General features: G+C 41.9%; 2 protein-coding genes across 4 annotated transcripts in view; one reads left to right on the plus strand and one right to left on the minus strand.

Moving 5' to 3' along the window:
* Nucleotides 1-5,017, plus strand: part of LOC117464831 (A disintegrin and metalloproteinase with thrombospondin motifs 14) — a 55,403-nt gene extending 50,386 nt beyond the window's left edge. For both annotated transcript variants that reach the window (XM_034107537.1, XM_034107538.1), the window contains exons 20-22: nucleotides 811-940; nucleotides 2,523-2,630; nucleotides 2,766-5,017. In XM_034107537.1, the coding sequence (XP_033963428.1) occupies nucleotides 811-940; nucleotides 2,523-2,630; nucleotides 2,766-3,304 (777 nt within the window). In that variant the 3' untranslated portion in view covers nucleotides 3,305-5,017. The remainder of the gene's footprint in view (nucleotides 1-810; nucleotides 941-2,522; nucleotides 2,631-2,765) is intronic.
* A 202-nt stretch (nucleotides 5,018-5,219) lies between these two features.
* Nucleotides 5,220-10,854, minus strand: star2 (steroidogenic acute regulatory protein 2). Of its 2 annotated transcripts, XM_034107936.1 has the most exons (7): nucleotides 10,779-10,854; nucleotides 10,555-10,662; nucleotides 10,347-10,477; nucleotides 10,085-10,243; nucleotides 8,937-9,121; nucleotides 8,129-8,222; nucleotides 5,220-5,595 (listed from the first exon to the last, which is right to left on the minus strand). In XM_034107936.1, the coding sequence occupies exons 1-7, from the start codon at nucleotides 10,840-10,842 to the stop codon at nucleotides 5,491-5,493; spliced, it is 846 nt and encodes a 281-aa protein (XP_033963827.1). In that variant the 5' UTR covers nucleotides 10,843-10,854; the 3' UTR covers nucleotides 5,220-5,490. The 2 variants fall into 2 exon arrangements, with proteins under 2 accessions (XP_033963827.1, XP_033963828.1); XM_034107937.1 differs by lacking the exon at nucleotides 8,129-8,222.
* Nucleotides 10,855-14,253: the final 3,399 nt, after the last annotated feature.

Raw genomic sequence — 14,253 nt, forward strand, 5'->3', positions numbered from 1 at the left:
GCAAGTTCAACCTTAGTCTAGTTGCAAGGAAAGTGTTGACAAAGTGACTTCAAGCATTACTAAATCAAAGCTCACAAAATAATAATTATTCAACAAAAGCTACGATTTGATTTCAAGCATGAAGGGCTGATTTTTGGGGGGAGATTTGATTTGTTGCAATAATTCCACTTTGTAATTCATTTGTTTAACTTACCTAGGGATACAGTTAGCTCAGTAGAATTTATATTACTCCTTTTTTAAAAGCTTGCATCAGCATAGCAACTAAAAACAAAAGCAATCTAGAGTTTTTTGACCATGATCCTATGCCAAGTCTTAAAATATATATGGATAAACGAACTGGATACAGTTTCTGGCATAACATTAAAAAGTGACAAAAATGACTGAACATGAATAAAGGAATATAACTGTTGTTTTAACGGCATCATTATCTCCGCTCACAAGGGTGTTGTCCTTGCTCTCATCCTGTCGGAAAAATATCACGGCATTCTTAACTTAGTCAGCTATTTAAATCATGACACATGCATCATTTTCTCAAGTCAAATGTAAATCAGTTTCCTATCTTTCCATGTGTGTGTGTGTGTGTGTGTGTGTGTGTGTGTGTGTGTGTGTGTGTGTGTGTGTGTGTGTGTGTGTGTGTGTGTGTGTGTGTGTGTGTGTGTGTGTGTGTGTGTGTGTGTGTGTGTGTGTGTGTGTGTGTGTGTGTGTGTGTGTGTGTGTGTGTGTGTGTGTGTGTGTGTGTGTGTGTGTGTGTGTGTGTGTGTGTGTGTGTGTGTGTGTGTGTGTGTGTGTGTGTGTGTTTGGGTGTGACAGTGTTCAGTCACCTGTGGGGAAGGCATTCAGCAAAGGCAGGTCGTTTGCAAGGCCAGCGACAACACCATTGGAGAATGTGAGGGCGAGAAGCCGGAGACCGTCCTCATTTGCAAACTCAATTCATGTCCAGGTGAGACGCGCATAATGTTCTCAGGCAACAAGATTCACCAATTTACCAGTTTCCTGTCTGTGATACATACTCTGTTGGACAAACTGCCTGTGCATGTTATAGTAATCTCCTTTTCATCATTAATGCAAATGGCCTCTTTCTGAATAACCGGAAACACATATGATTCCGCGTCAGGCACATTTAGTCTTAATAACATTGTTACACCAGCTATACAAACATTATGTGAGGGATTACATCTTTCTAGATGGAACTGTATGATAAATCAATAATGTTTCAAATATATTCTAACGACAAGTTGTTATACTAGAGTGAAGACACTGGTACAGGGTGTCCGCGGGGTCTTAAAAAGTAATCAATTTAGCGATTTGACGTCATCTGAACAGGACATCGCACGCTCTCTGCTTGATAGCGCGCGAAGGCCTGTTTACGCCGGTTGCTAAACAACATCGTTTTGAGGAAATGCAAGTTTGCGTCCAAATGGTTGGAAGATAAGGAGGAAGGACAATCAATACTGTATATACTAAATGTGTCGCCAATGTAACCGGTTAAAACTCGAAGTGGTGATGAGGTCTTAAAATGTATGGAAAGGGTCTTAAAGGTCTTAAAATGCATTACATTTGACTTCAGGATTCCTGCATATACCCTGTGGTATGAGATAAACTAAAAAACCTCAGGATCCATTGGTACCAGAAATGTTATGCTAGCTTGTAGAAAGGAAGGAGCCTAAATTATGCTTGTCACTACCCGATCTGCCGCCCTGCCCTATCTGCAGTGTGCATGTGCGAGATGGTCCGCCATATTTGATAACTACATACAGCAACCCAAGTAGGACACTTGACACAGTGGCTTTTGGCAAAACACAAAAAGAAAACTCGAGAGAGATGAATTATTGTTATTACAACGTGACTTCACTATTATTTAACAACTCTTTTTATTGGGTTCTTTTATTTGGGGTTAAGTACATTGTCAGAATAAGTCAGAAATTGATTTAACTTCTGTTAGACAGCTATATGCCATACATTTTTGCATACATTCACAGTAAATATTTATTCAGTATGATAGCTGTCTAACAGAAGTTAAATTCATTGGTACCTAAAGTGGTACAAAATTGTATAAAATTCAAGGAATTGCTTATGAACATAGTAGATAATAGGGGACAGTGCTGAGCTGCAGATGATGGAAAACGTTTATTTTTGTCAACTACTCTTCACTTTGTATCACCCCCTGGATAACCCTTGTTCCCTGCTCCTTTAAAAATGAAGGGACAGAAAGCTCAGAGGTTACAGACAAAGAAGCTTTTAGATACTTAATGGGAACAGTCTATACTCTAAGAAATGTCAACTTATTTTTCATATCATTTCTGCACTGATGCCCTCCGTCAGTTCTCTTCAATGTTCCTTTGTCAAAAACACAAAGAAGAAGTACAGATCGTGCCCTGTGGAGTTGTAAATAGATCCAATATTTATTATACGTTTCTAAATGGATGTCTCCATCTCCTTTCAGCAGAAGATTGTCAAGAGCTTCTCTTTGATTCCATGATTGCTTTTTTGTTAAGAATATTTTTTCGCATCTCCCACTCCAGGTCAGCCAGTGTCTCCTCTCACAGTTGAAACGATGGAAAACTTCACAATAAAAGATGAAGCAGTACACCAAAGGGCTCCTGAGAACCCAGTCCACAAAATCTCTTCAAGTAAGTCAATATGTAATTTCTTTCAGAAATGGATAACTCCCTTTTTACTTAAGTGATCCTAAAGTAAGAAATCTACTTTGAAATCTTATTTTCTTTCATTCATATCAGTAATATCCTCTCCCCTCTAATCACTAGATGAGCCGTGTCTGGGGGACAAATCGATTTTCTGTCAAATGGAGGTTCTTGCTCGGTATTGTTCCATCCCTGGATATAATAAGCTTTGCTGTGAGTCTTGCAACAAGAAAGAACACTTCGCCACACATTCTCCAGACCGCCAAAACAGCCCAGTGGCCTCGGCTGAACCTGAAACCTCCGCTCCTTTTCACCCTGCGTCCCCCAAGGCTCCGCAGCCCGCCACCACCCAGAGCCCGCCGCAAACCACTAAAGCTGTCGGCAGACGGTTTCGCTCGACCCCCCCGGTGCCAACCACCGCTGCAGCTTCTGAAGCCCCCCCGCCCACAGGTGCCGCTCCGCCCCGGGGACCCTCCAGCGACTCAGACCCGGGGCCTCTTCTACCTCCAGGGCCCACACGGCCCACAGCAGACTCCAGTGGAGGTGCCGCTAAAGAGCACAGTCCAAACAGCACTTTAGGCCCAGTTGCTGCCAGGTCAAGAAGGGACGCTTTAGGATCCGAGAGGGACTCGAGTCACAGAACCCTGACAGCTCAGAAATGAACAGTGAGCGATGTTGTGAACATGCTGCTCAGTGAGACGCTCTCATACATCAGCTCAGCATCTGATAGACTTGCAGTCTTGCTGCAGATATTTTCTTTCTTTTTTTTTTTACAAAGGTTTTTTTTCTCCTACGCCAGTGAACATAGACCAGACCAGCGATGGTTACCTCATCAACACGTTGGCGGGATCTGTGTGCAGCGCCACTCACCCTCTGTGCTTCAAATATGAATAAAGAAGGAAAAAAAAGTTGTCAGGTGCTGTAAACTAAAACGACTATAAGAAGTGTTCAAAATGTGATGACTGCATTGCTACATTCATGTTTTTATCTGTGTACAGTTGTGTAATCCTGTTTTTTCAAGTGCATTAGAACTACTATTGAACTTGTATTGTGAACATGTGAGGAGAGGTCAGAGGCCAGGGTTTTGAAGGTACACGTGTCAGCTGTGAAGAACAGAGTGTGCCACTGAAATTATAATAGACTATGCCAGTGTGAAATTATAATCAATTAATACATTGCTATGCGATTAAGTCATTGAATTATCATTTGCAAGACACTCAATCTAAAGTAATTTAACAGATGACAGGGGAAGAATTTAAATTGCAAATGTTCTGAACTTCCCTTCAGTAATGTCTGCCACGATTCAATATTAACAGCAAAATGCAGGTGTATCTTATTCCATTCCGCTACATAAAAAACATAACAGTAGTAGTAGTGATTTCCTGGAGTGCGTTTAAAAAGAATTGCTAAAGGATGAGATAATCAAACAAAACAACACTTATTTTTCTGGACAAATAATATGGCTGGCATCTTCCTTTTAATGACTCCTGAATTTAAAAACAGCTTTCCCAGTTTAGAACAACATGTGGCTCCTAAAACTCCATCCAACACTGTAGAGCAGAAACGTGTGTCACTGTCTTCAGCAGACACTCCGTGCTCCTGTCGCTGTAGCACATTTTAATATTGCATTTTTTTTAAATACAAATGCTCTTATGCAAATGTGGCAACTAACCCTTGGCAAACAGCCATGACTTTCTGGAGTCCTGTCGTCGCCATGAGGTTGCTAACAAACCTAACTAACTTTTCATAGATGCCAGGCATTTTTTTAATAAATCATTCAGATGCAAATAAATTGATAATGGCTCAAATGTAACTGATTATAATAAGACACCTGTTACATCTATAATTATTCCTATGGCACACTCCAGACTCAATAACCATCTCTCCTGGCAGGGAGCCTCATGGCTTCCTGTCCCCGGTGCTCTTTTTTTTCATGGTTTTGTTCCCAAATCCAACGTACTGGTGATTATCTTCACAGGTAAAAAATAAATCATGACTGTCAGCAAGCCAACCCCACTGTAGCATGCCCAGGTCTGCCTTTGGGAGTCAGTCACTTAACGCTTTAAAAAACTCATTGTTATCTTTTTGTAACTGATATATTTTTCAGATAATAATGTATATAGTGTAAATTTCAAGTTATGAAAAGAAATAAGCAACCAGGAATCGACCATAAAGTATGTTGAAAGCATATGTAAAAATAAGTCTACAGACTGTGGTTGGTCATACTGCTACACCATTCCTGCATTGCAGTTCATAACTTCATTATGTGTATTGTATAGTTATTGTATATACGTACGTGAATGAAAGCTTTAAATGTTAATATTTATTGAATTTTTAAGTGGTATGGAGAACAAAGTAAAACCTGTTTGAAAGAACTCAGATTCCTGTCATTTCCCTTTTCTTCTACATATTTTTTGTAGCTGTTCCTTGCTTTACTTTAGAGTTTGAACTACTGCACTATCTTAAGAAAGGTTTGTAAAAGCTACGGAACACAGGTCTCCTTGGTCTGAAAGGAGGCATCTGCCGTTCAGCGTTGCTATTAATGTTGTATTCCAAATATGTGTACAAGGTGGCGGATGAAAATGAATCAGGCAAAAAACACTTTATTAATTTTGTCCATTCAAGTGCAGGCACTCATTCAGTTAGTCGGTGTCAACAGACAATGGATGAATCCTAAGCAGGAAATGTTGAGGTTTGAGTGGCACACGCTGACATTATTTCCTATTATAAGCCAGCGGCACCAGTTACTTTCTGTAATGCTCTGGAGGCTGTCACTGTGCCTCCATCTCCCAACCGCCACCAGAGAGTGATAGGAGTGCTCCTGCAGTGCGGTGTCACACAAGCTTAGCTAGCCCAGGGTGGCCCTCGCTGTGAGACGTCTGCGAAGGTGTCTGGTGAAATCCAGCTGTGCCCGGGGCAAAGCCTGATTGACAATGGACTTTGGCAGCCAGCCCTGAGAACAAAATAAACCATTGTTAGACCATTGAATTGTACTTTTTGACTGTCAGAGAATAATTGACAGCTACAAATATTAATCAATTACACATTTTGTTGTTGTCAGCACACACTTTTAAGAAGAAAAGCAAAGCAGTAGGCTACCACAAACAAAACAGTAACGTCAAAAAGTATAATTAAAAAGAAGTAATGCATAAGAATGAAAGAGGTAAAATATTGTTTCTAACATTTCCCCAAGCTTTCAACCACAGGGAAGGATCTGTATGTGAATGGAGTTAGCTTAGTTGTCACTCGTAAGACAGCAAGAGCTAACTGCTAAGACTGAGTGGCACCTCAAAAAAGCTACTGGACTTTGGGTTTCAATCGATGACATGTTTTACTTCTATAAAGTCTGAGGACACAAAACAGACAGTTAAGAGAAAAACATTGTCAAAATTGAATCGGAAGATGGAGAGATGTTACTTTAAAATGTTGTATAAGGTATAGGATGATGACATCATTAGGGTTATTTTGTCAATTAACTGTTTTAAGGATAACAAATCTACTTTACGAATACATATTTACAGACCTAATGTAGGCTATAACATCTGGAATGTTACAATTGTCGAATTAAACGTTAAAGGTCCGATGTCATGCTTTTCTGGTTATTACCCGTCCCCTTGTGTGTTATCAAGGTTTTTATGCATAGTCACAAACCCTCAAAGTAAACCCTGTAGCGAGTAAAAATCTAACACAGAAAAGACCTGTCTATGCTGCCCCAGAACGCCTCGTTGGAGATTTCTCTTTTTCCATTGTTTTCTTCCTGGGTACAGTGACGTGCCCATACCCAATTGGACTGAAATGGACCCATTGGACCAATCCTCCCAATCACGCCCCTCCAAGTGTCTCCATCATTGCCCACATGTGCGTTGAAGTCTCCCAGCAAGATTAAAGAGTCCCCTTCAGGAGCCCCATACAGGACTCTTTCCAGGGTCTCCAAGAAGGCCGTATACTCTGAACTGCTGTTGGGTGCATAAGCACACACAACAGTCAGAGTTTTCCCCCCCATAACCCGCAGGCGTAGGGAGGCGACCCTCTCGTCCACTGGGGTAAACTCCAACAACGAAGCACCTAACCGGGGACTTGTGAGTATCCCCACACCCGCCGGGCGCCTCACACCTTGAGCAACTCCGGAGAAGAATAGAGTCCAACCCCTATCCAGAAGTAAGGTTCCAGAGCCGACGATGTGCGTAGAGGTGAGCCCAACCTGATCCAACTGGTAACGCTCCACCTCCCGCACAAGCTCCGGCTCCTTCCCCCCCAGAGAGGTGACGTTCCACGTCCCCAAAGCCAGCTTCTGTCGCCCGGGTCTGGTCCGTCGAGACCCTCCGCTTTCACTGCCACCCTTCTGGCAGCGCACCCATCGCTGTTTCCCGTAGGTGGTGGGCCCGCGGGACGGAGAAGCGGAGGTGTTGCCCACGTTGCCTTTTCGGGCTGGGCCCGGCCGGGCTCCGTGGCAAGCCCGGCCACCAGACGCTCGCCGACGAGTCCTCCTTCTGGGCCTGGCTCCAGAAGGGGACCCCGGGCTTCCTCCGGGCCGGGTATCCTCACTTCTTGTTCTTGTTTCTTTCATGAGGTCTTTTGAACCAATCTTAGTCTGGCCCCTTGCCATGAGGCTGGCGTCCTTCCCACCTCAGGCAGGCTTTGTGAGGTAGGATCATACAGACCAATCATGAGACCAATTTGCCATGGGAGACCCTACCAGGAACACAAGGTTCCAGACAACACAGCCCCCAGGTTCATCAGGGCACACAAACCTCTCTACCACGGTAAGGTGCTGGTTCTTCAGATTAGGGCTTGACCAACATTGATAATAGTTGGAACAGTGTGTGTAAGTGGGTTTGTATTTGTCTGTGTAATATGGAATATTTAGTGTTTAGCCAGCTGGTACTGGAGCTTCGCAATCAGGGGCGGTTCTAGGGCGGGCCAACAGGGGCCGGTGCCCCGTAAAAACTGACCAGGGACCCCCCTGTGGCCCCCTCCATAAAAAAAGGTTACAATATTACGATTTATTGGAACTAAATCAAATCAGAGACCTGGATGTACAGTGGAGATTAAACTGTGCATTACCTTACTGTTTATGTTTTTAATTAAATTGTCACTTAAAGTAAACAAATACTCTAAATAAAAAAATTAAAAAAAAACAATTACTGTATTTTATGTTTATGTAACCGCGGCCGCGCACACAACAGCTAAACTTTACTTTACTTTATACTGTCTTTGTCTTTTTAACCCGGTTTTATTGTGCCCCTCTCATGAAATAACCGGCCCCAGCCTGGCCCCCCCGGTAAAATTGGTCTAGAACCAGCACTGTTTGCAACAATGGGAAGAAATGGAAAAAGCATCTTCAAGTTAATATACACAGTTGCACTCCCATCTGTGCAATATGTATTAACACTCTTATTGCAGTCAATGGATATTGTAAGTACTTGAGTCTGCATATAGTTTCTAATGATCTCTTACAATGGAACAGGCAGTACATATGAATTTACCTTGACGTCCATATTAAGAAGCCATGTGAAGCGGCTTTTTCCTGTTTCATCGCCCAAAGCCTGAATGATTATGCAGGTTGGTCCATCCTCAGCTCTGTAAGCATGCAAACAAAGTCAATAACTCTTTGTTTTCAATTAGGAGCGCCTCCTCGACTCAAAATGAGTTTTTTTGGCCTTGGTGTTTCTAGTGATGTTAAAGTCACTAATCATTAGTATTCAAACATGGTTTATTATAGATAATGGGATTACAGAAATTAATTAAATCGGTTGTGCTCATTACAGTTAAATGCTAATGCTTATGCTTGTTCTACTCGCTAATCATTACCATGGTGGCATTGTGTTTGTGAGCTATAAGGCATTTATCTCAAAGCTACATGTTGCCATCTGTACGAGCCTCAAAGAACTGCCCGCATTAATTACACTTGTTTATAGTGAAAACTGCAACATTTACTCAGCTGAGTACTTTACATATAATGGATATACAGATTTGCTTTTTTCCACCTTTTGTTCTATTCCTCTACCCTCACATTCATCAAAATCCTCTGACCCCCATCTGAATATTTGCCTTTTGTGGTGCTGAGCATTCCAGCTCAAATGTAAATGTTAGAACAAATAAAACTCTACGCTAGTTTATTACTGTAGAGTTGAAGACATTTTTATGCTTTCTACTGACATCTGGAAGACCGAGATTACTCTACTCCTATGCTGTATATTATGGGAGAAAGTTAAATCGCATTCGAGTGAATTCCAACATGTAATGATTGATGCCAACTGAAACGGAGTTGTGCCTGTCTGCGTATGATCCTACCTCACAAAGCCTGCCTGAGGTGGGAAGGACGCCAGCTGAATCGCTGCTCCTCCAAGATAAACGCTGGACTTCTGTTTGCGACTGTGTCTGACACTCAGGAAATCCCTTTGGCCAATACAATTTCCCGCTGTCTCGGCTGAAACCTCGTGAGTGATTATTGTTTCAGGCCCAACATGCTTCAGAACCTACAAGAGACACAAATATCACATTTAGTTTGCAAAACACTATGTGGACAGCAACAATTACAATGGGATGTGTGTATTGTTAGAATACTTTTATTTTTGCAAAGATATAGCATAAAGCCAAAGAATTATGGCTTAGAAAATAGAAATGTAGTCTATAAAAAAGCCCTTCAGATAACGTTTTAAATTAGGTACAGATCTTCAAACCTGTGATGCTTAAAGGTACCCTATTATACTGTTTTACATCAATATATTCTAGGTCTCAGATACAGTATATACAAAACATGTCTCTGAAGTGTTTGGCTCGAAATACCAAACAGATCATGCATTGTAGCATCCCATAACCCCCTCTGTTTCAGCCCAGTTTCAAAAGTGCTGATTCTGTGTCTTTTACTTTAGATGAAAATAAGGAGCTACTCCACTCCCTCTGTGAGATATTTGGTTAAAAAGAACACAATGGTGCTCTAGGAGGAGATCCAGGCGATAAGGTGGGGGGGGGGGTTACCTTGGTTGGTTATTGGCTAATGTTTACACACGCCAAAAAATCGTTATGACATCATAAAGTGGCTAAAATCTGATCAGCTCATTTTCAGACAGGTTTTGATATAAATGGAGAATCCTTTTACACAGGGGACACATGTTTATGTATAGAATTCATGAACAAGTGGATTTTGCATAATAGGTGACCTTTAAATGATACTGTTATGGTATTTTAGGTCATAGTTTCACAGTAGGGCAGGCAATATGGAGACAATAAAATATCACACTATTTATGATCAAATGCCTCTTGGATATTGCGACAATATTCCATAGTTTAGCATTGGTGCTTTACAAAATATTCACACTATGCATTTTTAGATGAATAACCAACAGTTATTATAGAAAGACGATATCTAGTCTCATATCACAAAATGCATATACTATTGACTATCACAGTTGATCAAATATTTAATGTCAGCGACTCACTTTGATCTGCTGTATGCTCGGGTTCCACTGGTGCATCTCCTCCACTCTGACAAACAGGAGGTCGTAGAGCTCCTCCACGCTGGCTTCCAGCACCGCCTCCAGCCTGAAGACCTTCCCGGCCCCCGCCACTACTTTGCTGCAAATAACTTCTCCTTCGCTCTACAAAGGAGCAACAAAACAAGCAGACATATTCAATCGTTACATGATGCACATGTATTAGATGTGGAGAAGAAACACAAAACTTGAATCCGATGGATGTTACCTCTGTAAACTCGATCTTCCATCCTTTTGTGTCTTCCAGCATGCAGAGAGCTTTCCTCATTGCTTCTTGGCCTTGTTTTACACAAAAGTCTTGATCTTCTTTCAAAGGCTTTACATCTTCGGGTCCAGGCGCTGCAAAATATTCTTCTTAGCAATCTCAAGAGAACACTGATAATAGAACTGACTTTTTTTATTTGTATTTTTCTTACCATTATACTTGATTCCACCATGTGTGCTCATGTGAGGTTGGACCCGTCCCCATCTCTGCAGGTGTGTGAGCTCCTTGCCTATCACTGCCACAGCTGTGCGTTGAAGTCCTGCAGGATTGAACAGTTAAGAGAAACAAAAGCTCAGTTGTCCTTCCCAGAATGCAGTATTTGCGTGAAATGATATAAAGAGAAACATCTTTTATCAGATGACTGTGAGTGACAACCTGCTAGACTCCTCAGATGGGGGTAGGAGATTCCACAGCAGAGCTTTACAACAGCAGGCAGCATGGTGTCAGTCTGTGGCAGTGACAGCAAAGCAGCTGTGTGTGTGTCGACTCTTTATATGGCCCGTGAAGGTCTCCCCACAGAGATAAGGGCCAGAGAAGAAGATAAGACCTGGTCTGAAATCTGTTTGAAGGCCACACTTGACAGGAGTTTTATTTACTAAAACTCAGTATTAAAGGAAAGGGAGGAAGACCTATCAGTAACCGTTTTGGGAATTTTGAATCACCGTTATAAAACCTAAACCATGTGGGAGAAAAATACCTTCTTGGCATCTTACTTTTAAATGTGCATAATAAAGATTTTTCCATGTTACTTAACCATTTTTTCCTATAAAACATATCTGGGAAATCCTGTTAAATGTTTTACCTTTTTGAAAAATAAAGTTATGGACATGTCATTGGAATAAAATATAACACCTAAAACAATTAGTTTTCCCCCAAAAAACATTATAAACATCTTTTCACCTATTTATGAACAAAACCACTTTTACTGGGTTTTTATTCATTTTCTTTTGAATCTGTAATCTCTGCAGAAAGCCTATAACCAAGGGACATAAACAAATATTTTTCATACAAAGTTGTCATTACTTCTAAGTAGTTGTGTGACACCGACTAATGTTATGTGTTTTCCGCCTGCTTGAGAGCACAATTAAGTGTTTTAGTGCTAAAACCTGGAGTCTATTAACATATCTCTATAGAAAGATGAAAATAGAATCCTGTCACCTCCCAGCATTGTGTAGGATAAACACAATACACTAATGGCATGAAGGTGACAAGCCATGCAAGTGAGAGTAAATAGGAAAACCTTGGCAGCATGATTATTTCTCAACGGATGAGTCATCTTTAATAATCATCCTCTGAACACCCAAATTATTTTGAATGAGGTTTATATGAAAGGGACAACAAGCTGTAGCTCATTAGCAAAGGAAGTCCTTGCCCACCAATCAGGCAAAATGGTAATAAATGGATGTCAAATATTGTATAATTAAACCAGAAACAGCGTTGAGGCTCCACCACCAAGACATTTGTGCCATATGTGACGCATACATAAGTGGGTGATCGAGGGAGAGGTTAATCCTCCAGCGTGACTTATTCTGATGCCTTTTATTTTGTGGAGTGAAAAGCCAGAATTCAATATTCTCATGCAGGAATGTAAGGCCAGCGTGATTTGCATAAGTGGCTCATAGAGTTCGGAGACTATTATTTTTGCGTGAATAATAATGACTGGACCCAGCTTTATAGTTGAATTTTATTATAATGATATATGTTTCAATGTATCCGTTCATTCATTCCTGACTCTTTTTTTTTCAAAGTAAAGGCTGGTTACAATGTAATTTAATTGAATGTGTTCAATAATTAATTAATTAATTAATCTGTACTGTCTCTAGTACATGGTAGGGGCTCATCACTGCACCTGTGTGAATTATGACCCCAGACAGTATAGTTTTTCATAAATTCATTGATTCATTATTAACTCATTCATCTCATAGCATATCATTTTTTGTAATGCCAGTAACAATTTCTGTGTAAAGAATCTTATGATTTCTAGGTACAATAAGGCTTTATGATTTCATTATTCCTATTTCCATTTTTCCATTCAACCATCCAACAGTCGTTGCTAGTTACCATGTCTTTGTGGATTATAATTACTGATACTATGGTTTATGTTTTTATTTAATTTCAATAATTCCCCATCTCTGAACTGATTCCTTTTCTTGGTAAACTGAGAATCTTCCATATGCCCGACTTCAGTCAACTATATACTTTCAACTCCACCCGCTCATTTTTTAGGGGCTCCACCTCTCTCTCATCATATGATATGAGTGTGGTCTGTGTGTGTGACGAGTTGTTGGATCTGGAAAATATTTGGGAGAGAGCCCGGTGCCGCCCTCTCTTCCCAATGCTGCCTTGCAGCTGTCTCTTATCGCCCCGAGCCAACAGGTGTCCTTGTGAGAAGGATTTGTGACGTCAATGCTGACCAGGCCTCAAACTGAAGTCACCAGGGAAGAGCCATGGCAAGGACTTGTTTCATTGCCAAAATAGGCCTTCATTATGATTTGTGTGATAATTTGCATTTTGAGCACAACATCTGAGCTATGTATCAGAACACTAGGCGGCACGATCCTGGAAATGCATCCATTAGATAACACCAAATGCTTCTGTGGCATTAAAGGCAACACTTAAAGGCCACTCTGAAACGTGCAGTTTTGCTTTTTTGGGGGGGTCTGGGGGGGTCCGAAAACCAGTCAGTATCTGGTGTGACCACCATTTGCCTCACGCAATGCAATACATCTCCTTCGCATAGAGTTGATCAGGTTGTTGATTGTGGCCTGTGGAATGTTGGTCCACTCCTCTTCAATGGCTGTGCGAAGTTGCTGGATATTGGCAGGAACTGGAACACGCTGTCGTATACGCCGATCCAGAGCATCCCAAACATGCTCAATGGGTGACATGTCCGGTGAGTATGCTGGCCATGCAAGAACTGGGATGTTTTCAGCCTCCAGGAATTGTGTACAGATCCTTGCAACATGGGGCCGTGCTGCAACATGAAGTGATGGTCGTGGATGAATGGCACAACAATGGGCCTCAGGATCTCGTCACGGTATCTCTGTGCATTCACAATGCCATCAATAAAATGCACCTGTGTTCGTGGTCCATAACATAAGCCTGCCCATACCATAACCCCACCACCACCATGGGCCACTTGATTCACAACATTGACATCAGAAAACCGCTCACCCACACGACGCCACACACGCTGTCTGCCATCTGCCCTGAACAGTGAAAACCGGGATTAATCCGTGAAGAGAACACCTCTCCAACGTGCCAGACGCCATCGAATGTGAGCATTTGCCCACTCAGGTCGGTTACGACGACGAACCGGAGTCAGGTGGAGACCCCGATGAGGACGACGAGCATGCAGATGAGCTTCCCTGAGACGGTTTCTGACAGTTTGTGCAGAAATTCTTTGGTTATGCAAACCGATTGTTGCAGCAGCTGTCCGAGTGGCTGGGCTCAGACGATCTTGGAGGTGAACATGCTGGATGTGGAGGTCCTGGGCTGGTGTGGTTACACGTGGTCTGCGGTTGTGAGGCCGGTTGGATGTACTGCTAAATTCTCTGAAACGCCTTTGGAGACGGCTTATGGTAGAGAAATGAACATTCAATTCACGGGCAACAGCTCTGGTGGACATTCCTGCTGTCAGCATGCCAATTGCACGCTCCCTCAAAACTTGCGACATCTGTGGCATTGTGCTGTGTGATGAAACTGAACTTTTTAGAGTGGCCTTTTATTGTGGCCAGCCTAAGGCACACCTGTGCAATAATCATGCTGTTTAATCAGCATCGTGATATGCCACACCTGTGAGGTGGGATGGATTATCTCGGCAAAGGAGAAGTGCTCACTATCACAGATC

The sequence above is a fragment of the Pseudochaenichthys georgianus genome, chromosome 19 (assembly GCF_902827115.2).
Source record: "Pseudochaenichthys georgianus chromosome 19, fPseGeo1.2, whole genome shotgun sequence".
NCBI lineage: Eukaryota > Metazoa > Chordata > Actinopteri > Perciformes > Channichthyidae > Pseudochaenichthys > Pseudochaenichthys georgianus.